The sequence below is a fragment of the Cibotium barometz genome, chromosome 62 (genome assembly GCF_041138505.1).
Source record: "Cibotium barometz isolate CiBa-2024 chromosome 62, ASM4113850v1, whole genome shotgun sequence".
Lineage (NCBI taxonomy): Eukaryota > Viridiplantae > Streptophyta > Polypodiopsida > Cyatheales > Cibotiaceae > Cibotium > Cibotium barometz.
Genome location: NC_141107.1, coordinates 16,307,104 through 16,333,907, shown reverse-complemented (window position 1 = coordinate 16,333,907; position 26,804 = coordinate 16,307,104). Strand labels below are relative to the sequence as shown.

The 26,804-nt window shown below is 44.9% G+C and overlaps 1 protein-coding gene across 1 annotated transcript in view; it reads right to left on the bottom strand.

The window, feature by feature from the left end:
* The window catches only part of LOC147604186 (uncharacterized), a 76,952-nt gene that overhangs the window by 16,767 nt on the left and 33,381 nt on the right, over window positions 1–26,804 (bottom strand). Inside the window, exons 2-5 of the mRNA XM_086795360.1 lie at window positions 12,401–12,512; window positions 11,734–11,822; window positions 11,573–11,641; window positions 4,826–4,955 (exon numbers count right to left, since the gene is read on the bottom strand). Coding sequence (XP_086651486.1) covers window positions 4,826–4,955; window positions 11,573–11,641; window positions 11,734–11,822; window positions 12,401–12,512 — 400 coding nt within the window. The remainder of the gene's footprint in view (window positions 1–4,825; window positions 4,956–11,572; window positions 11,642–11,733; window positions 11,823–12,400; window positions 12,513–26,804) is intronic.

The window sequence follows — 26,804 nt, the reverse complement described above, 5'->3', positions numbered from 1 at the left end:
AGCGTCTACTGGGCCTATGAGACCAAAGTGGTACAATAATGTCCATGGCATATCTCATCATGGAATGGAAAATAAAACAGAATGAAAACATAAATATAGCTCTCTCACTAGGGTGATACAAAACTGTCCATGGAAACTCGTCATGGAAAACTATGAGCATAAAAACATGGGAGCAACATCAGCTCCGAGTAGATGGTATACCACTCTCCAAAATGTCAAGCATGGGGTTGACGAGTATGGCCGAGAGGTCTCCCTCAACTACATCACGAGGAAAGGTAGCTCGATGGCGGTGGAGCATGTCCTGGATCTGGAGCTGATGAGGTGATCGTGGCCGACAGAGAAGAGAGGGGGGGGGGGGGATGGGGGGGGGGTCGAGGGCATCGGGCACGCTGGAGTGCAGAGGCTCGGTCCGAGGTAACTCCTCTCAGGCGAGGTAGGTCCAGAGCAGCTCGTGGAGGGTCCACAAGATCCACTATGTTGGTTTCCTCCACCTCTTGTGTCCGGAAGAAACTGGTGATGGTTCACTGCCGAGTACATCTCGCATACCCATGATACCCTAGCGCCCCTACTAGCCTACATGTTCAATAGAGCCCTTAATGAAGGATTTCCACCCTCTTGGTCCACCAACACCATCACCCCCATCCTCAAAGCCGGAGATCCACTTGATCCTAATAACTACAGGACGATCATGATTGGCCACACATTGGCCAAGCTCTATGGATCAGTGCTAGAGGCGGAGCTCAATTCATTTGCAAAGAGCCAGGGATGCAGAGCCTCAGGACAGACTCGCATTCGGAGGAGCTACTCTACCCTTGACCACATCTTCACCCTCCGTGCCATCATCGAGGAGGGTAGAGCACGGCACCAGAGGATTTACTGCTACTTTGTGGATTTCTGCAAAGCTTTTGATACTGTACCCCAAGCCCGCCTCTAACACCGTCTATAGGAGATCGGAGTCCCATCTGACATGGTTTGGAGCATCATCGCCCTCTATGAGTCCGTCATCGGACGAGTGAGAGCCCCAGAAGGTACATCACAAGAGATTTCCAGCACCATTGGGGTAAAACAGGGCTGCCCTCTATCACCCACTCTTTTCGGCCTCTACATTGACGAGATCTCGGAATTCATTGCTTGATCGGGGGGGCTGGTCCCACACTAGCAGGCATATTGATCCCCATACTACTTTATGCAGATGACATCGTCCTCCTCTCAAACTCAGCCGAAGAGCTTCAAAGACAGTTGGATGCCTTACATGACTTTTGCACTCAGCGGGACCTCTGTTAACCTTGGTAAAACCAAGGTAATGGTCTTCAATACCTCCCGCCCCGTCACATCCAGATTGAGCTTCACATATAGAGGGGATCCTATGGAGATTGTCTCATCCTATGTCTACCTTGGTGTCACTTTCAGTGGCCCACTCTTTACCATGCTTCCCGCACCACATGCCAGAGTGACGCGGGGATATGCAGCCTTGAGCTTACTTGAGCGGCAGTGCTTCCAGGCACATTTCCAAGAGCCCAAGACAAAGGGTTGGCTTTTTGACACCCTTGTCACACCAACCTTGATGTATGGAGCAGCTTTCTGGGGGCCAGATTTATCCGATGAGGATTGGCAGCGAGTTGAGAGGCCCCAGGTCATGATGTTCTCCCGTATGATCCGCAGCAAACCATCAGTCCCACACCAGATTATCCAAGCAGAGTTTGTTGCAGCCCCGATGGTAGTGGAGGCACTCTTCCCCAGACAGTTCATCGCATCAGTCACATGGATCCCCACAGGTACCCGGGGCTTGCCCTAGAGTCCTCCAGACAGCTAGCACTTGAGGGGCACTCTGGAGTATGGTATACACTAGTTTCCACTTGGTTCTCAGTATACGGGCTCAGCATGGACCGCCTACCCCCCCTTCAGTACAATTTGGACTCCCCTTTTTTTCCGGCTGTCTCAAGAGGATACCAACCGGGTTATCCGGTCAGATCTTCTTAGCCTCTACACACATTGCACATGGATCACACCCCCCAGAGCTCCCCACGAGGATGCACTTTTACAGAGACCACTTCCTCACACTCACTGAGGATGGATTCATCCAGCAACCGGGCTACTTGAGTGTTCACATGTCCCATGCCATGCGGATTGCGATTGGCCAGATACCGGTTTCTTCCCACCACCTCTCAGAGTGGAGACAAGTAGAGCTGGGTGCATCTTCAGAGCCGTGAAGCTCGTACGGACACCCAGAGAGGAGAGGATCTGCCGACTATGCCACACAGAGGTTGAGACGGAGGAGCATTACATATGCCGCTGCCCAGTATACTATGAGATCCTCGAGAGGTTTCACTGTCTATTTCGTGAGGGATTCGGTCCACTCTCCAGGATCATTGACTTCCAGGACCAACGTTGCCTGGGCCTCTTCCTGCTTGAGCTCCACATACACAGGGGGGAAGAAATGAAATGAAATGAAATGTTATATTAACGTCTTCAAAAGGCCATAATGACCTATGAGAGAGAGAGAGAGAGAGAGAGAGAGAGAGAGAGAGCTGGGCCTCTTCCTGCTTGAGCTCCACATACACAGGGGGGGGGGAGAGAGAGAGAGAGAGAGCAAAACCCTGCCTGCAGCTCTGTGCGCCACCTGCTTTTTGCAAAGAGAGCCCAAGCGTGAGCAGCCCGCTTCCTACAGTCCAGCCCACGTGTTCTTTGCAAGGAGAAAGAGAGGTTGTGTGTGCTGCAGCCTGACCCCCGACCAGCCCCATCTTTGCCAAAAGAAGCCCCCCCACATGCAATTGCAGCAAAACTTGCTTTTCACCCATCCAAAAGCGTATCTCTGCCACCTGCCTTTTTTTTGGGGAAAAAGCACATGTGCCAGTAGATGCAACCGACTTCCCCCAAAAAGAGCATGGGGCCCCCATAATAGCATATGGCCACGATTCCTTTCCAAAAGGGGGTCCTTTTATTTTTAGAGGTTTTTAAACCTTTGTACCCTCCCCCCACATGGGGTTGTGAAAAAGGTCCTTATAAAAGATTGCCCCAAACTGATGCCATTCACACTGTCTGCCTTGTTCCCATGCACACTTGCATAAGGTCAAGAGAAAAACACAGGGTCGTAACAACCTCATTCAAGACTCTACGATATGCCAGGAGATTTCGAAGAGGTTGGATTTCCACGCAGTAGGCACCTTGAATGCAGGCCTTGGAGAGATTAGCATTTTATTACAAGAGGCAACACAGAGCAGATTAGCTGGCTTCTGAGAGCAGGAAAGGAGCATCCACCGGAGCCTAGCTTCCTTACAACGGCTTCAGGAGAGTGCACTAGATAGCCTGTGGAATGAGGGTCAGTCGGTATCCGCCCGTACAGATCTCAAATCCACCGAGGAGCAGAGGGTGGAGTACACGCCAAAGCCTCCTTTTGGACACAGGCGAGAGATAAGGTCACTGTGGATTTCTTTGAGATTGCATGCCTGCACAAACAAAGGGATGGTATGCGCAAGTTGTGAGGCCAGGACGCACCCACTGTTACACACCCCCCAACCCCCACGTGAGAGCCTTTCCCACATATTTCTTCAGTTCTCTCCTTACAAGTGCCCCCCTATCTTCACAACTCCTATATGCACGTGGGCCTCCTCCTGCTCTCCAGACTTTCCGGTTGACTCCCTTCACTGCAAAGGAGCTAGCAGAGGCTATGACAGTACTCGAAGGCAGCCTCAAATCTCCCTTCAATGAGATAATGATTACGGGAGCCATGCTGGTGCTGCAACCTGCTGTGACTTCTGTAACCTACCATACTTCTGGTCGTACCGTCGTTCTGCCCTTGGTATTGCCATACAGTTGTACTATCAGTACTTGCTGTGCATGTTGTACCTATGGGCCATGAGTACCTACTGTACCTGCTGTGCGATATATTTGTACTGGTTGTATGCCCCCTTTCTCTTGGCCCCGCCTGTACCTCAACAATACCCTTTGACAGTCTCAAAGTTTGAAGACAGGATTGTTTGCAGGCCAAGCATCTTTTGCTTGATGGAATCCATGGACCTACAGGAATTTGGATATCTTTTAAACATTGTCTTTTGTAATCTGGATATATGAAGCACCCCCAAAGCTTTTAACAGAATAACTTCTCCTTGATATCACATCATTTCGGGGATTTGGGAAATTTGTTGTTTGGGGTTTTTTTTTGGGGGGGGGGGGGAGAGAGAGAGAGAGAGAGAGAGATAGGGGCACGCGCATTTCGGTCCTCTATGGTGTCAAGTTCTCAAGTAGTGCCTGCGGTTTATGTATATATATATACCTAGATGAATCCAAGAACATGCCCAAATTCACCTTTTAGAAACGTGCATGTCATATACTCATGGTAGTCAACCCACAAGACTATATAACTATCAACTCCATTATGCATAGTATGGATTAAATACTACGACACCCCCACTAATGTCATCAGTGCCCAATAGTGGGTGTAGAACTCTGTATCAAGATATGCTCTCACACACGCACTCCACACACACACACACACATAAGAGCATATATTCACACAAAGCCCTTCGTACTGAGTTTCTGTCAAACCTCCGGAGATGCAGGGCAAACTCAGCCATAATGAAGCCTAGCACTAAGGGAAGTAGCGAATAGAAAGAATTAGTTCAGCAAATAAGTAGTTGATAGGGCAAATGCACCGCTAAAGATAGAAAGAATAAGCACAATATCAAGTAGTTTATGTGCATGATTTAAGTGCCTTTAACTTAAGTGTTAAATCACATTAACAGTCATGTGTGAAAACCCCGCCCGGTTACATAGACAGCAATTTCTACCTTGGACTAACATGATTGCATTGCAAGATAAACCTAACCTGATCACTTGCACTTGCGCTTTGATAACTAGCGTATCAGCCACTGTGAAGCCATCTAGCACTTTTGAGAGCTCCATAAACTTCTTCCATCCCCAATCATGTTCTTTTTTACAAAACCGGTGCAAGGTGTCTGCAAAATGCAATTTAAAAAATATACAAGAATATCACAAAAATGGCTACACTACAAAGACGTGAGTGGGTGTGCAGATGTACATAATAGCAAAGCAACGAGACAAGAATCAACTAGAAATACTACATTGCCAAGGAATAAAATACATGGCCCCTTGAAAAAGGTGCACTACCTATCACCACATCAAAAAAGCCGTCTTCAAAAACGAAACAAATAGGAAAGTTATTCAAACACGAGGAAATGTAAATATTGTAAAAACTACTGACAAAAGCACAAAATATAGATTTTGACCAATTGGAGTCCTCCATTGCCATTAAATGTATATAGGCATCGTCTTGATGAAAACATACATTGTGCACACATATACAAACACACCCGTACCACGTGCACATGTACACACACACACACTTTTTTTTGGGTAAGAACACTCCTCTATATTAATGTACAGAGTGAAGCCCTGAAAGAGGGATCTTCACTGTGATATACATCTAGAAGTAGTGAAGAAACAATTCAAGCTGAGCTTGATCAATCGGTTGTAGCTGATAGCTTTCATGCCAAGATTGTCGTAAAGATAGACAGAAGTAAAAGTACTTATCAATCTAACAAATGGAAAACCATCCGATTGCGAGCAACCCATATAGACCATAGAGCCCAAAATTGCAACCAAGCAATAAAGAGAGCATATTTATCCATTCGTTGTGCATATTTTCCAAACATCCAAAAGTTCCTAGAAAAAGTGATCCCAAGAAATCTTACCACAAGTAATCCAGAAAGTCTTCGTAAAAGATCTGCTATCTGAACACTACCAAAATAAATGCCACGTTGTTTCTTTCTGATGCCAACAAGAAGGGCATTTAGCAGATGCAATATGCCCATTTTCCAAAAATTCTCTAACAAGGAATACTCCAGCAATACATTTCAACATGAAAACTTTTTGCTTCACATGTAAATTGCTGTCCCAGATCTTGTGCAAATTTTGCTTCCACCATTTTGCGGTTTGATGGATTCCCCAAAAATGATTAGCATAATCAAAAAACCATGTTTCTAGGAGAATCAACTGATATAATCTTGAAGCAGTGAGCTGTGATAAAGGGACTTTAGGGAATGGTCCATCTTCCATTCTTTGCAAAGTCCAGTCTTCAAGCTGCCCTTCAATAGGGTCATCCAATAACTCACCAAAAGGCTGTAGCTACTCTCTAATTAGTGTCCAAATTGGTCTGCAATGCATGCCCAAATGCCAACGTTGTTCTGCAAAGACATTCTCTTCCTTCATTGGTGATGACATCTTGACACAAGTAGATCCCCTTTGTGGACACAAAGTATGCCTTTCTTGGAGAGCACAAAGTAGACAATCAAATGCTCGACTACAATGTAGACTTTCTTGTCGTAGAGAATTTCCTATCTCTGGGGTCTGCCCGACCAATAAAGATATTGTAGAAACATTTGCCCATCTTTAATCAGTCGAGTAGAATAAGGGCATCCGACAATGTTGCCAGTCACATGACCTACCAAAATCTCCCATGGAGTAAGCTCCCATTTACCAAAAGAGTCAACGTCAGAGATCATCAAAGTCCATGGTTGACTCTATGCAAAGTATGTGGAAAGTATAGTGCCTTTTCTAGCCAAGACATGATAATCAATATTGATAATATTCAACCCACCATTCATTTTTGGGAGATCAGATACAATCAGATTTCAACAAAAGCATGCCTTTTTTCTAGTTAGAAGTCTTCCAAAATACTTCCATCCCTTGAGACACAAAAGAATTAAGCTGTTTTTTTGTCCACACCAAGAGTGGACGGAAAAAATGTATGTATGCCATTAGAATTGATTACACAATTCTGAGGCAAACATGCAAAGGCCATGTAGAAAAATGCCAGTAATCTAGCTTCACATGAAGTTTGAAATTGCATCATCTTGTAGTAAGAGCACTTCTTGGTCAAAGTATTTGGTATATTCAAAACCCACATAAGAATTACAAATATTGTCTGTGATTTGTCATGGAGAAACAAATCCATATTGTGTCGGATGCAAGCCTTTATGCATAGTTTTTGATAATCTATTAGCAAGCATTTTGGTGATGATCTTGTAGATTACTAGCATTAATGTGATAGGCCACCAATCTGATAGGTTAGACAGAGATTTCTTTTAGGCACGAGTTTTACAAGTCCCTCTTGCCACAATGAGGGCATAATGCCTTCTATCCAAGATTGATTCATCCCGAGTAAAAGAGTGTCTGCAAGTTGATCCCAGAATTGCAAAAAAAAAATCTACTGTCAAACCATCCCGACAAGGGGATTACCATCTTCCCAAAGATTTAACCGCTTTATTCAATTCACATTCAGTAAAAGGCATTTCCAATTGATCAGCTTACTCATGATCCATAATCGCATGAACATGCGACAACAATTCTACTTGAGCTTGCATCACAGTATCAGACATTTGATCTAGAGCAGCAAAAACATGGTGAAAATGAGAGACACATTCAGATTCCAATTGATACAAGTTTTGAGTCCATTCACCATTGGATTTTTGTGTTTTGGTAATACATTGCTTAACTCTAGGTGCATGTAAGCTTTAAAAAAAGCTTTTGAAGAACATCCCTTATCCAGAAAAGGTTTTCGACCCAATTTGCCATTTATGCAGCTTCCTTTTGGTCATTGTTTGCCATCATGTGTTAGCATGCTGTAAATGATGTTCTTCTTCGTGAGAAAGAGTACATGTATGGCTGAATTCTTCCAAGTGCTAGATGTCTTGCTTGGCCATAAGAAGTTGTTGTATTTCTATGCCCATATACCATTTTGTATATTCTTTGATGATAGTTTGCATGCGATGTGCAAAATGATACTACGCAATATCTATGTCTTCATAGATCTCAGCTTGAAGAGCATCAAGAACATCTACAACCACTCAACATCATCAAGTGTGAGATCAAATCCCACACCCAACTATACAAGTGCATGATCAGAAAGCTATAAGGTGTGATCCACCCACATTTGGCAAGGAAGGGGACCAACATGCTCAGTATGTAATAGATACCATCTATCTATTCTCGCTCTGTAACCTATAAACAAATTACGATGAATGGTGAAGCCCTTTTTGTGAGGACAAACAGCCTTCCATATATCCATAATGTCCATGCTTCTAATTACATTCTACCAGCTACCCTTTCCATAGCTATCATGTGAGTGGTTCCACAAGTACTATCATCCCAGGAAGGAGAGTTGTTGAAGTCTCCGCATAGAAAAGCATTCGTTAACCAAGGACAACTAGCAATTTTATCCGGAGCATGTAATGCACCGATCTCATAAATCTAACCATTTAGCGAACATTGAACACTGAGCAATCTGCCATCACTATCATTGTAAGCTACAATAGGATTCAGCTCATGTCTCATCAAAAGGCGAACACGGGTAATTCTGCACTCCGCTATAATATATACAATAGCCTTGGAAGAAACCTATCTTTCCTTCCAAGGCATGCTGATTATGTTCCTATAAACAAAACACATTTGGTTTTGTAGTATATACATAATCCCATAACAGTTGCCATTTTCTAGAATCACTAAGACCTTGTATATTATATGTTTAAAAACTGATAGGACCATGAGTATATACATAAAGTTGGGTGCGTATATGTACATCCTCTTGTAAATTATGCAAAATCTGAACACTAGGTGGACATATCTGCATCCTCCTATAGATCATGCAAATTCTGAACACCTCCTTTTACTATCTGACTCCATGAAAAACCAGAATCAACATTTGTCGAGGATGAGGCTTTATTAAGAGCAAGCTATGGATCAACCCAATTTCTTATCTAAAGCTATCTCGGCCTCTGGATTTAACTTTTAGCATCAGATTTCAGGGCAAACATTGGAAGAGGTGGAATCGAATCCGTCGAGGGTTGCAAATCCAGATTTGGACAATCAGTAGCGTAGTGTCCAAACTTACCACAGCGGAAACAAGCTCCAACAAAAGCTCCCCATTTTAAAGCATAGAATCTTTCTCCCATCTACACTTCTCCTACATCAAATCCAATGGATTCAGAAGTTGGCTTATCTATATCACAAAGTACACACAAGCGATTCCTGTTGCTTGTCAGACAGAGGGAAAAATGGTTGTTCCCAATTGATTTGCTATGTAAGGCAAAGCATTTCTGTAAACTGCCAGAAAGTCAACTACCTCCGCCCAGACAGGACAATGATGATGCAGCTGTGACTGATAATCAGTAGTGGGAGACCACATGAGCACATGCACCATCTGTGTTCCATAAAACAAAGGGGATTTTTCAAAAAATCTCTTTCCGGTGTCTGCAAGTGTAACTCGTGGCGGCACTGACCGGGGGACTAGGACCTTTGACACACTTGTTGATACCATCAATGCATATTAAAACATTTAAACATAAAAGCTGGACAAAACATCCACAAATGCTGAAAATGGATCTTGCACGTGTGACACCACATAGAGCCAGAATGGACCGACCCCCCCTTGGAGTATTTTATTACCCAAGCAGAATAATATCATGTACAAGCTTTGAGGGCCTTACTCTCCCCACGGGAGATGCCGGATTATCCATATACAAATGCCATAACACAGCCCAACACGAGGCAAGCAAGCCAGAACATAGGCTATAGAAATGCCGAGCCAACAATATAATCCATATGCTTCCGTGTGGGTACTAATTCTTTCCCAAAAAAACCACGGGTCTTCATGCAATAGAGCTGGTACAACAAGTACAACTCTCCATTCAGCCGATACAACAGGTACAATGGCTGGTACAGCCGGTACAGTGGATGGTATAGCCGGTATAGTGGTTGGTACAACAAGTACAACAAGTGCAAACGCTGGTACAGCATGTACAATGACTAGTACAGCAAGTACAGTGGTTTGTACAACAAGTATAGAAGCTGGTACGGCTGGTACAAGGACTGGTACGGCTGGTACAAGGGCTAGAAATCATAATAAATGATTAAATACCCTTGCCTTCCGGATTTCTTCGCAATGGAAGCCTCCAAAACAGTCCCCAACAGCCGGTATTCTTCATGGGCAACCTTCAAGAGAGAGAGAAAGAGAGTAGCCATCATTAGGGTAGCCTGTAACGGTGATAGAGGCTAGTGTGCAGCAAGAGAGCCTCTTATTAATGAAGAGAGAGGACTCCAATTTATAGATTTGGGCCTCCCATGAGTTAAAATGGCAAGAGAAGGCTACAATGACAAGTGGAGAGCCACACAATAGCTGAAGTGACAAGTGTGAGGCCACTTGTCTCACTTTGATCCACTTTATAACAAGTGTCAGGCCACTTGTCTCACTTTGGTCCACTTTCTTGCCACATGTCCCAATCTGAGAGATGGGTCCTTCCATAAACTTTATCTCTAAAAATATCCCAACTGGTAGACATTCTGTCATAGGCACTTTGCCAACTCTTGGTATCTGCTCAATTCCAGATGTAATAACAGAATTTCCATCAGAGGCAGGCCAAAAATAGCAACTCTCCTAAATTTTAGGAGTGTGGTCCTTTGTATTCTAGGATAATCCCCCATCCCCAAAGCTTGTACTTTCCAAATATTAAGACATCTTGGAGCCCACCAGACCCCTTTCATACTGGAAAATGTCCAGGTTGGTGTCAACAAGTTTTAAAATAACTTCATAGAAACCTCAGGTAGGCTGCAGCATAATAGATGCTTTCAGAAGCCAATCCTTCCAATTGGTTGTTCAACCATTTGCCTACATCTTCAGCAGTTGGCACCTTTTCTGGGGAAAAAAGTATCACTGCACGTTCTAAGAATTTCCCAACTAGGATCACGTCCTTAGAACAGTGCATCTAATTGAGGGCTTAGGCTTATCCCAATTGATCCTGCTTGATTTAAAGTCCTTGTGCAACACATCATACAAAAACTGAGCATCAGGATCGGAAGCATGCAAAGCAGACTCGTTGAGCTTCTTAGGGTTGGAGCCGTCCTGAGGCTTGTCTATTTTTCGAGTATAATGAAGGACCAAATCCAAGTCCACCATGACAGCAAGAAAAGAACACACACACACTCTCACAGGCACACACACACACACACACACACAAGCCAAAAGGCTGAGAAGAAACAGAGACAGATATGAACAAAAGCACATTACAAGCAGGCAAGAAGGGAAAGAGGGGAGGGCGACATGCAGCAGGGGAAGAAGCGAAAAAGGTACTGCAAGGAGAGACTACAACAGATAGGATGAACAAACAACTGATATCACTTCAACGGTCAGTGCCCAGATGAAAGGAGAAAGCTAACAGCAGCAAGAACAAAGCAATGACCCACTGAAATGGCAAGTACACGAGCAGAGGTCAGACACCGCCAACAAGCGAGCAGCAAACTAACACACACACCCACTGAAATGGCGAGCAAACAAGTAAAGGTCAGACACCACCAATAAGCGAACAAACAAGCAAAGGTCACACACACACACACACACACACACACACATAGAGCTACCAGATTAGAGAGCTAACAATGCATTTGAGAGTAAAACCAACAAACAAACGGGGATAGTAAACAACCGGAACCACCAAATTGGAATGGGCTGGTATGTTCCTGAAAGCATGTATAAATGCGCAACAGGGGAGTTAACACTTACCTGAGTATTTAGACTTTTTTGGATCTTTATTGACAACAGCAATAGTAAACTGTGCAAAGTGACTCCAACCTAGAAGCACCACAAGCCTCTCAGTCAGCCTAACACAAGTTTCCAAACCCCTAAACTGCTTGCTTATGATTCAAGTCACTCAAGACACATACCAGGTAGCAGCTTGTCGTAATCCGCAACACAAAGAAAGAGAGACAAGTGGTTGCACACATCACAACCTTGAGGATATACAAGAATGTACCTGCACAAAGGATAAGCAAAATGAATGATACAGTAAAGTAGTGAGACAGCTTGCATACATGGTTCGAAGAATTTCCATGAATAGTATCATATCTACAAAAACATACGGGTCACCTTGCCGTGGGCACAATAATGTCTGTGCCACCTTCAAAGACCTCCAAATGCCCGCCCCCCCCCCCAACACACACAAAAAAAAGGGGAAAAAAAAAGAGAGGCAGGCTACCCCATCCACACCTCTCGCAAGAAAGAGGAGGGATGGCATTTGAGCCCAAGAAACAATACAATACCATCCTACACATTGTGGGGCAAGGCAACCCATTTTAAGTGAAGGCCCAGACCTAGTTCAACTGCCACCCTTCACCTGTTATACTACCTCTTTTAAGAACCTCCCAAAACCGGGTACCTGAAAGAAAGTTGCAACTTGCCCTACATCCTTCATTCAGACTTTTGATGCTATTTCTTAATGAATATTGTCATTTGGTGCACAAAACCTCCGGTGTGCAACACAGTGATGCATATTCCTTTTACAATGAACATAAAAAAGTTGCAAAGAACAAAAATAAGTCTATCTTCGCTTACCATTTGTAACCCCCAACTTCAAAAACATTGCTCCGAAGCTCCCGCTTGCTAATTTGTGAGAAATTCTCTATCTTCCATGTAAATTTTCCATACAAATCAGATGGCCTTGGTCCTAATATACAATAAACACCAGGATCAATGTAACTTCCATAAAGAATGTCAGATGCTAGGGACCTAAAAGAATCCTGCTCATGTCAGGACATATTTTACATTTACCAAAGAAAACAGAAAGTGGTCATGGGCAGACCACAGTGCCAACAGAACACATTACTTCAAAAAATCATCATGAAATGTCTAAAAACCAACCACATGTCAAAATTACAACGTGGCTTTGCAATAAATGTACTAAACATATGTGATATACGTTACTGGAAATGTGTATTAGGCATTAGTATTAATGTCCCCTAGCAATCAGGATCACATATAGACTATGGTTTGCAGTTATTACATGATCGTTGGATCAAATGCCACGTGTCATGATATCTTTAATCTTGGTGCTATTAGGGCTGTAGACATATAGGCCCTTTCTTTTATGTAAGTTGTACTTTTATCATATCAAGATATACTCGTGGGTTTGTGTGTGCTTCTTTCCAAGTGTACTGCACATTCTACGTCTCACAAGTAACCTAATCAAACATTTGGTATCAAAGCAGGTTCCTATAGGCTTCTGCAGTCACTTCTGACATTTTAGGGTTTGCAACTGAAATTAGGGTTTTATAGTGCTGGGATCATGTCGTTTAAGGGTTCTTGTGTTTTAGCGCTTTGGCTCCATTTTAGGGTTTTTTGCATTTTAGGGTTTTTTGCATTTTAGGATTTCTGTGTCTTTAGGGTTTCTGACCTGTTAGCTACTACAGCAAAAAACTAGCCATATCTTTTTGACGTTCACTTGCACTAGTTAGGGTTAGATTTAGGGTTTGTACCCTATATCCACTTCAGTTCGCAACTTCGCACCAAAAGCAATTCTCAACCATTACTCTGTGGAGTTTTGTTCGTGGCCAAGATTCTGTCATGTTTCCATTGATGGACGAGTTCCTGTTCCTACTCATGTGATTGCATCAACTATCAACAACTATCAACAGGAACTCGTCCATTGATGGACGAGTTCCTATTCCTACTCATGTGATTGCATCAACTATCAACAATTAAGGGAAAGCATCTTCTGGAGATATTTCCAGCCCTGTTCCTTTGCTTTTATACATCTATTTGTAGGTTCTCAATTGTTGATAACGATGGAGAGCAAAGAGAAAACTAAGGTAGGTGGAGCTACTTCATGTTGACTGTGCGTAGAGTAATGCACACTTATCCACCTATAAAAGGTGGTTCATACACACATATAAACTAACAATAATAGGGAGTTCACACGTACATAGACTCCAAATCCCAACAAACCCCCCTTCGAAGTCAAGGTGGTGTTTTAAGGATTGACCTTCATATCCATGGCAATTTGGGCCCACAACTGCACACGTGATTCAAAAGATCATTGTGGCCAACACCAGGACTCTCATGCCAGACCTAATATGGGGCTTGACCACACATTAGATATGTCAACCATCTTGAACCACCCCCAACTCAAAAAAGGGATTTTGTTGAGAAACAAAGCCTACAAATAGAACAAAGCCTTTTATGGCATCAAGGCAAGATACAAACACAAAAATAGATATAAGTTTTGGGAAGACATCCCGAGCAAAGAACCTTATTGACTCATACATACATTTAGAATGCACAATCAATATCTATCTCTGAAACAGACAGATCGAAGAATGTAGCAATGAAAGATTTTCAAATACTGTAGAGGTTTTTGGCTTCTCTGGGGTATCTTCAAACTCTTCATCTTCATCTGCATTTGCAGCCACCAAGTTGGCATGATTCTTCTCTTGTTCCTTTGCCATTCCTCTGAAGCAATGATCTTATGTGTGACCTACCTTCTTGCAGAAGGTGCACTTGACAACTTTCCCTTTGCTCTAGTGGGAAGAAGAGAGAGAGATGATGATCAACAAGATAATCAGCACAAGCTTGAAGGGATTGATGAAGTACAAGATGTAGTGGAAAGCATAAATTGATTATAGAAGTAGGTCCTTTTTATAAGAGACACCTCATTACATATTCTAAAGCATATGTATTATGCTAGATATGATGCCACCACATATGCTGTTGGAGGTGGCAATTCTCGTAGCTACTCTCGGGTTATCGCATGACTGGAAGTTGTGGTGGATTATCCCATATGCAAAAGCATGGGAAGTCAAAGAGCCATATATAGGGTGTGGCGGCACCTTGTCATAGATATCTCCTCCGACGAGCAACGGTTGGGAGATGGGAGCCCAACCACCGACGTTGCTCAATGCCCTAGGGTGGTGTGCGTGTTGCTGTTGCATGACTCTGACATGGTATCACAGCTCGGCCTGTGTGGTCCTGGGCGGTCCTAACCTCTGTTTGATCGAGGTGCTCGAATTGAAGGAGGGTGTTGGAGGTGGCAATTCTCATAGCTACTCTCGGGTTATCACATGACTGGAAGTTGTGGTGGATTATCCCATATGCAAGAGCATGGGAAGTCGAAGAGCCATATATAGGGTGTGGTGGCACCTTGTCATAGATATCTCCTCTGGCCGGGTTTTTAGGGGGAGCAACGATTGGGAGATGGGAGCACAACCACTGACGTTACTCAGTACCCTAGGGTGGTGTGCGTGCTGCTGCTGCGTGACTTTGACATATGCTAAATATGATGCCACCACATATGTCTTTTAAGAGGTTCCCACACAGGAGACATATACATACTAGCGGTTTTTCACACAAGAGACATATACATGCTAGTGGTTGTTCACACACATTGGAACCGCTTTATTAAAGGCCTACATTTAGTGCTAGTGTACTCAACATGGTTGCATTCCGTACTCGTACTCATCTGTTTGGTACTTTCAATACGTACCATGCTTTCTGTACCCATACTTTTAGAAATTTTAAAAGTTGAAAGTGAGTAGTCACTACTAACTACTAGTGAATACATGGTTTTTACGCAATTTTGTGCACTAGTGTTGTTAAATTATGAATGGTTTATACTATATATTTTTTATTATATACCTAGATGAATCTAGGAACATGCCCAAATTCACCTTTTAGGAATGTGCATGTTATATACTCATGGTAGTCAACCCACAAGACTATATAACTATCAACTCCATTATGCATAGTATGGACTAGATACTACGACATCCCCACTAACGTCATCAATGCCCAATAGTGGGTGTAGAACTCTGTATCAAGATATACTCTCACACACGCACTCCACACACACACATAAGAGCATATATTCACACAAAGCCCTTCGTGCTGAGTTTCTGTCAAACCTCCGGAGATGCAGGGCAAACTCAGCCATAATGAAGCCTAGCACTAAGGGAAGTAGCAAATAGAAAGAATTAGTATAGCAAATAAGTAGTTGATAGGACAAATGCACCGCTAAAGATAGAAAGAATTAGCACAATATCAACTGGCCGCAACTCGGACGAAACGTTCACAATGTGAAATCTGCATGTCCGCTAATACGACTGAATAATATACCTAGATGAATCCAGGAACATGCCCAAATTCATCTTTTAGGAATGTGCATGTTATATACTCATGGTAGTCAACCCACAAGACTATATAACTATCAACTCCATCATGCATAGTATGGACTAGATACTACGACATCCCCACTAACGTCATCAATGCCCAATAGTGGGTGTAGAACTCTGTATCAAGATATGCTCTCACACACGCACTCCACACACACACACACACGAGCATATATTCACACACACTCCACACACACACACACACACGAGCATATATTCACACAAAGCCCTTCGTACTAAGTTTCTGTCAAACCTTCGGAGATGCAGGGCAGACTCAGCCATAATAAAGCCTAGCACTAAGGGAAGTAGCAAATAGAAAGAATTAGTATAGCAAATAAGTGAACGTACTTACCCCAATGCGTACTTTACGTACTAGCACGCATACCGCACTGTACCAAAAGTATGCAACCACTATGGTACTCAACCATCTAGCACTTATTTATTCCCACATTAATCACCATTAATATTTAACATTCCCCCCATAGTGATGTGGCTAGAAAGCCCAGTCATCTTGGACTAGGTTTATTTTTTCTTATGGCTACTGCTACTTGTCATCGGAGGTAGAAGAAGCGGAGTTTGCAGAGTCTTTATCAGCTCGACACTCTTCGTGTAGTGCCCTGGCTTGTGGCAGTAATGACACTTTCCTTTCTTCTTGCTGTCACCCTATGTGAGTCCACTTTGCCTTTGTCCCTAAAGAAGTAGGCTTGGTCTCCTCTGCTTGCATCACCCCTAGATCTATTCTTCCTTGTCTGCTCCTCATGGAGAAGTAATCCAACCAGCTCCTCAAAGGATATAGAGTTGTCTCCTCCTCTCATAGAGAGATTCAGAGAAGTATGGAAACTCTGATAGGACTCAAGTAAGGAGTTAAGAATGGTGGTGACTAACTTTCTATTATCAACTACCTCATCTATATTCAGCAACTATTCTTTTAGGTTTGTTACCTTGGTAAGATGATTTGCAATGGAATCACCTTCGTTCATGGTCAAGTTGTCCATCCCGCATCAAGTACATGACTCGTGCTTCATTACGAGACTAGAACATGGTCTCGAGAACCACCCAGGCAACTCTTGCAGAGCTACAGGATCGGATGTGAGATACAATTGAGCGCTTGACTGAAAGAGCAATCATAGCCATTGCTTGAGCATCATGGGCATCCCACTTTTTTTTATCTTCAGTGGGTCCAAGTGAAATCGGCCTTCAGAAATCTGACGGGCGGTGCAACAAACACTCGCACACAAAACACTTCATCACCCATGGGGACCTGGAAAAGGAAACAAACAGAGGGAGCTAGAGTGCTCCTGCAAATAGTACAAGGACACCGATTGGCCCCAAAACGCAGTGACGTCCCTTGCGGTATTTCTTTACTTGATAAAAATTTGAGTACAAAGCACAACTTGTAGAATCCTCTACCAATAGGATTCCTTATAGTTTCACCCAAGACTTCCAAATAAGAACTCTCGTTATTGCAGCACAGCATTCCATAGAGAAGGCACATCTGTACAACACCTCCCATCTTGAAAAGGTCTTCTCCATCGCTACCTTGGATCCCTCAAACCCTTTCCCAAACAGCAGTAGGGTGTACCAAACCATATGTCCTCCCCTATAGTCACAACTTGCATGTAACCTCAAGAAAGCTACAACCTGTTCACATGAATCCAAAGACATGTTTTCCACATGAAACCGAAGACCTGTATCCAATAAACCAAAGACTTGTATCCCATAAACCATAGGCCTGTTTCCTCGATACCAAAGTCCTGTTTCTTCTCGAAAACCAATGTCTTATTTCCATGACAGATATACCATCAAATCACGGTTGCCAAAACCTAGAGAGAGAAAGATAGAGGACGTGTCAAGCAATCCCTGAATACACATAAGTCCAAGACGAGGAGCAATAACACATCTCTTCCAAGAACATCATCCCGTGCATCTTAACTTGATCCTCTGTAGCCCAATCTCGTAAAACTAGGCCTACAATCCACGATGAGAGAGAGAGAGAGAGAGAGAGAGAGAGGTCTCTTGGCTGTGTATTTCCTGCAACCCCACCTGCTCGCGAAGAGAGAGAGAAATGAAATGAAATGAAATGATATATTAACGTCTTCAGAAGGCCAAAATGACCTATGAGACCAAAAAGGTTACAACAATTGGTGGATCTAATACAATGTCTGTGTGAGAAAAGGTAAAAACAACTAACACTAACTGAAACTGAAACAACTATGAGGAAAAGTACGGTACTAGGAGCTCCTAATGGATAACATCTGGGAGGAAAACTCCAACAACAAAGGTAAGCATCATACACATCACTATCCAAAGATGTCTCTCATCGGTCGATGGCGGATATCCTCAATGTCCTCCATGGTGAGTACTCTGACTGGACATCTCCCATGCCGTGCTAGTATGGTCCTGATCCTCTGTTGTAGTCTCCGCCGGTGTCGAGATGGGCCTCTCATCTTGGGGCGCCTGGACCGCCCCATCTCTATAGCCCGATCAATCAGTGTACCGCTGGTGCGGCTATACTAAGATGCAATGCCTGCTGGCCTGCAATCTCTGGTCGAAAGAAGTCTGTAATCTGCCTCTGTAGGTGTCTCTCCCTCTCTGATCCCCTCCCTCTCAGGAGACCCTCTCTATGTCTACGCAGCTCCAAGTACAATCCGAGGCATCTCTGATCCTGGTATCTCATGACTCTAGAAAGTGGTCCGAAACCCTCTCTAAACAGGCAGTGAAAACGGCCTCGTATCTTATAATATACTGGACAGTGACATATGTAAAGTAACTCTGTCTCTGGCTCCATCTGGCACAGCTGACAAATCCTGGCCTCAGCTGGTACTCCTCTGAATCTCCTAGTCTCAATCTCTAGCTGGTGTGAGGATGTGCGCATCTGACCAATAGCACACCGTACCCCATGAGAAAGATGAGTATCCATGTAGCTGGGTCTAATCACAAACCCATCCTCCGTGAGCTGGAGAAGATGATCTCTATAGAAAGCCATCTTCGTACCAAGCTCGTGTGTCGGCTGTATCCATGTCCTCCTAGTGTCCAGCTGAGTCAAGTCCTGCCTGATAAGTCTGGTAATCTCTGCCCGTGTGAGAGAGAGGGAGGGTGCATCCAGGGAGTACTGAAATGGAGGTAGCCTGTCCATACTAAACCCATGCAGTTGGAACCAAGCTGTCATCTGTGCATACCAACATGATCCGTCTCCCTGTGATGCCAACTGTCGTAAAGACTCCAGGGCTAAGCGAGCATATCTGTCTCTAGGGAGAGCCCAAGTGCTATGTATAAAGGAGACTAATCGAGTGAGTGCCTCTACTACCAATGGGGGGGCAGCCATCTCTGCACGGATAATATCATGTGGTACGGAGGCCTTGGCCCTAATCGTCCGGGAAATCATAGAAACCAAGGGCCTCTCCATACGTCTCCATCCATCAGTGCTACCAGCTCGACTGTGGTGATCCACTGAGGGTCCCCATATCTCCACTCCATATAGCATGGCTGAAGTGACCAAGTGTCAAAGAGCCAGAGCTTTGTTCGAGGTTCCTGAAACTGAACCTGTTGTTAGCCCCTAGGCGCCTCCTTCAGCTCGCCTCCTTCCAAGAGAGAGATAGAGTCACGCTGTTCAACCCTTGCCCCTCTGTGGCCGCCTACAGTCCTCCTCGCTGCCCGTTGCTGCCCGCCTGGTCGCAGCCCGTCTAGAGCCCTCTGCTGGCTGCAACCCGCCTGGTTGTAGCCCATGCACAGCCTGCCTAGCGCTCCTTGCTGGCTACAGCCCACCTGGCGCCAAGGTGAGGCGCACGTGACCTGCTCTCAAAGTGATGCGCCCGCGTAAACCATCTGACGACCACACCACCATTGCCCACCATAGTCACGACCTCAAACCGAGAGAAGCGCCTAAAGCCAGTCAACAACTCAACGATGACCACCCGGCGACTTGCTGTCGAATCCGTCACCCTTCGCCCTTTATAAAGAGGCGATTCTCTTTTCTCAAAAACGCCAAAAGCAAAAGCAGATACCAAGAACGCATGCTTCCAATAAAATAATATTTTTAAGTCATCAAAGGTTTTAAAAACCTTATAAACTTAAAAATCCTTTTGTCCCTTTCTTTACCTTTTGTCCCCTTCACACTTGGGCTAGCCACCTTTTCATATCCAAACTAATGCCTTTCACACTGTCCATCCCGTGCCCGTGCCCGTGCCCGTGCCCACCTGCTTGTTGTCCAGAGGGAAAAACACAGGGTCGTAACACCAAGAGGCGGTTCTGTCGCCCCTAATGCCGAAGAGGTACCAGGAGTTGTGGTGCTACACGACAGGGCTCTTGCCCCATGACAATCTCCCATAGCCCCTGGCCCCCTTGGCAATTAACAAACTCTTCACCATGAAGCTCCATAACGAGTAGTTGGGACCATCAATTTGCGACATCCTCACAATAGTACAAAATTTCCCAAAGTTGGCGAGAGAGTTAAAGCCCCCCCTTGATGTGAGCGCTTGGAAAAATAAGAGAAAAAGAGAGTTACGGGACTATGCACACAAGGCACCGAGATATGTCGGGATTGAAGGTGCGATCTGCACAAGGACAGGATTGCCTATGGATGCTGTACCTCGCGACGGCGGTGCCCGGGGGACTAGGGCCTTTGACACACTTGTTGATACCATAAATGCATATTAAAACATTTAAACATAAAGCTAGACAAAACATCCACAAATGCTGAAAATGGAGCTTGCACGTGTGACACCGCATAGAGGCCGGAATGGGCCGACCCCCCCCCTCCCCCTTGGAGTATTTTATTACCCAAGGAGAATTAATCATGTACCAGCTTTGAGGGCATTACTCTCCCCACGGGAGATGCCGGATTATCCATATACAAATGCCATAACACAGCCCAACACGAGCCGGAACATAGGCTGTACAAACGTCGAGCCAACAATATAATCCATATACCTCCGTGTAGGTACTGATTCTTCCCCAAAAACCACGGGTCTTCATGCAATAGAAATGATACAGCAAGTACAACTCTCCATTCAGCCGGTACAGCAAGTTCAATGGCTGGTACAGCCGGTACAGTGGCTGGTACAGCCAGTACGGTGGCTGGTACAGCTGGTACAGCAAGTACAGAAGCTGGTATAGCCAGTACAATGGGTGGTACAGCAAGTACAGAAGCCTTGCCTTCAGTATTTCTTCGGGATGGAAGCCTCCAAAACAGTCCCAACAGCCGATATTCTTCATGGGCAGCCTTCAAGTGAGAGAGAAAGAGAGTAGCCATCATTAGGACAGCCTGTAACGGTGATAGAGGCTAGTGTGCAGCAAGAGAGCCTCTATTAATGAAGAGAGAGGGCTCCAATTTATAGATTTAGGCCTCCCATGAGCTAAAATGGCAAGAGAAGGTTACGATGACAAGTGGAGAGCCACACAATAGCTGAAGTGACAAGTGTGAGGCCACTTGTCTCACTTTGATCCTTTTTCTAACAAGTGTCAGGCCACTTGTCTCACTTTGGTCCACTTTCTTGCCACATGTCCCAATCTAAGAGATGGGTCCTTCCATAATCTTGACCTCTAAAAATATCCCAACTGGTAGACGTTGTGTCATAGGCAACTCTTGGTATATGCTCAATTCTAGATGTAATGACGCGAACAGAATTTCCATCGGAGTTGGGCCAAAAATAGCAACTCTCCTAAATTTTAGGAGTGTGGTCCTTTGTATTCTAGGATAATCCCCCATTCCCAAAGCTTGTACTTTCCAAATATTTAGACATCTTGGAGTCCACCAGACCCCTTTCATACAGGGAAATGTCCAGGCAGGTGACATCCTCCCCAACTTCTTAAAAGTTGTCCGCAACTTTAAGCTTCAAGCCATATATTCAAGATATAATCATGTCCCATCGATTGGGCGAGACGAGACAGTCTCAAAAATCCAATATAACTGAAGAATCCATGTCCCAAAGAAATGGGTGAGACTAAATAAGTCTCCATCATACCAATATCAAAATCATGTCCCAAGATAAATGGGTGAGACAAAAACAGTCCCATAAGTCCCGATATCATAATCATGTCCCAAGTAAATGGGCGAGACAAATCAGTCCCATAAGTCCAGATATCATAATCCATGTCTCAAGTAAATGGGCGAGACAAAATAAGTCTCCTGCCAACAAGACATCGGTCCACATGACCCTTGGCATAGACATAAGTCCCGTCATGTCCACTTTACCACTTGCACTCCATGTTGGTACTCTGACCACACACCTTGGATGAGAGGTGGCCTCATGTAACAAGATAAAACAATCACTCGCAGGCATAGATAACCTCGTGTTCCATAAGCATTTCTGCTACACATAGTTTATAGGCATTTCGGCCACCAATAGTTTGTAGGCATTTCGGCCACCAACTCACACTACCCTCTCAAGTGCCCATGTTCCCTTCCATCTGCTCTCTATTGTTCCACCCACACATGGTAGAAACAATCTTCAAGAGAGCACGTAGTACAAGAGAACACTACACATGGTATGTTGTGCTTGTCACTACCCTTTGAAGTGCCCATGTTCCCTTCCATCTGCTCTCTATTGTTCCACCCTCACATGGTAGAAACAATCTTCAAGAGAGCACGTAGGACAAGAGAACACTACACAGGGTATGTGAATCATGAGTTTCATAAGTCCAATGCATCCCAAATAAAGGGAGCCAAAAGGAATAATCCATCCCAGTAAAAGGGAGTCATAAATATAATCCATAAACCTGAGGATGGATCCAAATCCCTAGAAAAGAAGTCCAAGAATCCATAGACCTGTATACCATAATCCTTGTATACCATAAGATATCCAAAGATTTCTTCTCTATAAACTCGGACAGATTCGTCCATAGAAATTGCTTGTGAAGCCCAATATCTATATAAATCTCGTCCGAGAGAGAAATCTCCATGGATATAATCCATCCCAATAAAGGGAGCCATGAAAAGAATTCATCCCATTAAAGGGAGCCATAAACAATGTTTCCCTGAAACCATCTCAAGGCAAACAACAACACCTTTCTCCTTGCATAGCTATACAAGGGTTAGTGAACATCAAAAACACTTCATAGTAAATAGCAAATGCACCAACTTTGCAAACTCAAAGTATACTTAGCTGTTCTTTGCCAGGTTGGTCATGAAGCCAAAAGAAATATCTCCTCACCATATCCTTAAGATATCCTGAGATATATCTCCATATAGCTTGCCTGTAAGCTTGATAATATAATCCACAATAGCCATATGGAAAGAGTGCTAACCGTGTGCACATAAAGCCAACTCCATACTTCCAAGATAAATTTTGTGAATTCATAAATCCTTAGATCAACAAGCTGTCTACTACTCGTACTCTTGCTTCATAAGCTATGAAGCGGTTGGCCATACTTAACAGCAATGATGGTAAGTGTGGTCCCCACTTGAGATCTTTTCTCTTCCTTATTGATAGAAGGAAGCCTTGTTAGAAGTCATCTCTTGTCTATATTTATACACCAGGGCCTCTTTTGTGGGTGTGCCCACCCTGTATAAGGTGTTTTATCATTTTTCCGCACTCCCCGTATTTTTCCCTATTTTTTCCCATTTTTTTCTAGTGGTGGGGAGGGTTGCCAGAGGGTGGCAGGAGCACTCCAGGGCTGGCCGACTGTACCAACAGCAGTCCTGTTGGCTGGCCGACTGCACACACGTGATGCGTGGGCTTCAGGGCTGCTGGCCGACTGCACACAGATGAGTCGTGGGCATTTTCCTGCTGGCTGACTACATTTATGCAGTCGTGGGCACCTTTTGTGCTGGCCGACTGCTCTCCCAGGGGCAGGGGCATATATATAGGCCCCTTGCCCCCACCACTTATTCATTCAGTTTTCTCGGGATCTTGTGTATAGAGAAGAGTTTACACACCTATCTCTCTGTGTTTCTTGTGCTGTTTATTTTCTGCAGTCTACTTGCTCTTGTCTACCCAAGTTTGGTTATCATTTCCGCTGCATATTCTGACATGGTATCCGAGCCCTAGGCTCGAGATAGATCTTGGGAGTTTTTCTGAGCAAGAGGGGGAGCGTTAGGCTGCTGATTGGTGGACTGTTTTGGGCTGAACGGTTACTCTCCGCGATGGCAGATTTACTAGAGATGGCTGACGTGAAGATTCCGACTCTCAACACATTCCCAGTGGCTCGTCAGTTGGACGGGTCCAATTACGGCATCTGGAAGGTCATGATGGAGTCGGTGCTGGAGTCATATGACCTTGCTGATTTTATCATCATCGGGGTTCCACGGCCGGAAGCCGAGGAAGGGGAGTTACTGTCGACGAGGAAGGACCGAGAGGCACAAGCACACATGTGGGATCGTGTCAACGCCAGGGTCCGGTCGTTTATTTTCCTCAACTGCACACCACAAGTGATCAATCATGTAAAGCACATGACGCTGGCGAGAGGCATATGGGAGCACTTGGCTTCTTTGTATAACAGGGTATCACCCATGAAACGGATCTCCTTGGAAGTGCAGATGCGGGTTATGAACCTTGCAAAGTCCTCGACGATGCGGGAACATATTAACAAGCTACAGGCCCTTCAGCAGGAAGTCCTACAGGCTGGGAAAGAGATATCATCTGAAGACATGGCCATCACTTTGCTTTCCCACTTGCCTGCTCAGTATTCTGCTTTCTATTCCTCGTTGATTACGAGTGGCAAGCTCAGCACCATAACTTGGGAGAAGCTTGTGCCAATGGTCTTCGACCAGGAGGAACATTTCACGAACCCTCCTCACAACGGAGGTTCGGAGGCCTTAACTCGCCAACGGTCGAAAGGCCGGAACAACAACAAGGGCAAAGGGAAGGCTTCACAGGAGAAGTCTTCTGAGAAGAAGCCTGATTCAGAACGAGAGAAGCTCAAGGCCGAACGATCTTGTAATGATTGTGGCGAGAAAGGCCACTACTGGAGAAAGTGCCCTAAGCGGACAGGGAAGAGTGCTGAGTCCTCAGCCTCAGCTGCAAAGACTCCGGCATTTGTGCACTTAGAGATGGTGGCCTCCGATGCTTCATCATCTTCGAGCGAGGAGGCAGTTGGCTTCACCGCGAAGGATACCCGGGAATGGATTCTCCACAGTGGTGCTTCCAGGCACATGACTCCATCCCGTGACTTCTTTCTGGATATGAAACAGTAGTCAGGTCGTATCTTTATTGGCGACAACTCCACTATTCCGATACATAGTGAGGGCCGGATGGAGAATATTCCCGACGGCAAGGGGGGCAAGCATGCTTTCCGTGTTCTTTATGTCCCTGCTCTGGGTTTTCATCTTCTGTCAGTGCATGAGGTATACAAGACTGGCTTTCGGGTGGAATTTGAGGAGCATTCAGTTGCTCTAAGGGACCGTGAGACTGGCCAGGTTGTTTGGGAAGGCGGTGTGGAGAATGGTATCTACAAGCTCTCTGCACTCTCCTCATTGGCAGGTTCTCAGGTCGGAGATTTGTGGCACTTTCGTTTTGGCCACTTAAATGTGGATGCTTTGATGCGAGCTTTCCGGGACCAGATGGTGGTTGGCTTGCCAGATGTTGGTAGTAGGCAAGGGCGTTGCAGTTCTTGTATACGTGGTAAGCAGCACAGGGAATCCTTTCCGAAGCAAGCTTCCAGGCGGGCTTCGAAACCATTGGAGTTGATTCACACTGACTGTGTGGACCTCAGCAGATACCATCTTTGGGAGGATCTCTCTACTTCATGCTGCTTGTTGATGATTGTACCAGATTCACGTGGGTCTACTTTCTTTCCCAGAAGGACCAAGCTTTTGCTCAGTTCAAGAATTGGCACGTGATGGTGGAGAAAGAGTCTGGATTTCAGGTTAAGACTCTCAGGGCTAATAAAGGAGGTGAATTCTCCTCGACTGTATTTTTCAGATTTTGTGCAGATCATGGCATCAAAAGGGAACTGGCCAATACTGGATCGCCTTCGGAGAATGGAGTTGTTGAACGCAAGAACAGGACTGTGGTGGAGATGGCGAGGACCATGCTGGAGCATCGTGATCTTCCTCGTCCACTTTGGGGTGAGGCTGTGGCAACAGCTGTCCATACCATCAACCGATCTCCGACGACTTCAGTACCCTATATGACTCCATTTGAGGCATACTTTGGCAGGAAACCTGATGTCTCGCACTTCCGTGTCTTTGGGAGTGACGTGTATGTACATATTCCGAAGAAGCAGAGGGGGAAGCTTGACTCCAAGTCCCGCAAGCTGGTATTTGTGGGGTATAACTCTCTTTCCAAGGGATCCAGGTTGTATGATCCAGATAGGAACGAGATTGTTGTTAGCCGGGATGTGGTCTTTGACGAGCATGTTCCAGTATCCACTGTCAAGGAGCCGCCACTTCTTGGAGATCTAGAGGAGTCTGATGATGATTCCCAGACCATCATTCCAGTTGATCAACCTCAGTCATCACAGGAGGTTGAGCCCGCAGCTGGAGTTGAGCCCCCGCGACCACAGGAGGCTCCACGATCTGTTCGAGTACCTAGGTGGTTGTTAGACACCCTTCGGGAGTCAGGTGTCACGGAGCTACCCTCCGAGTGGACCACAGAGGACGGCCCTCGAAGATCACATCGAGTCCGAGATAAAAGCAACTCAGCGGAGCTTCCTCAGGTGAACTATGCTTTGATGTCTCGTATCATGCGGGACAAAGAGCCCACTTCCGTAAAGGAAGCCCTTTCACAGGATACTTGGAGGAAAGCCATGCAGGTGGAACTTGATACCATCGAGAAGAACCACACTTGGGAGTTGGTGCCGAGGCCGTCGAAGCGGTCAGTCATTGGTGTCAAATGGGTCTTTAAGACCAAATATGC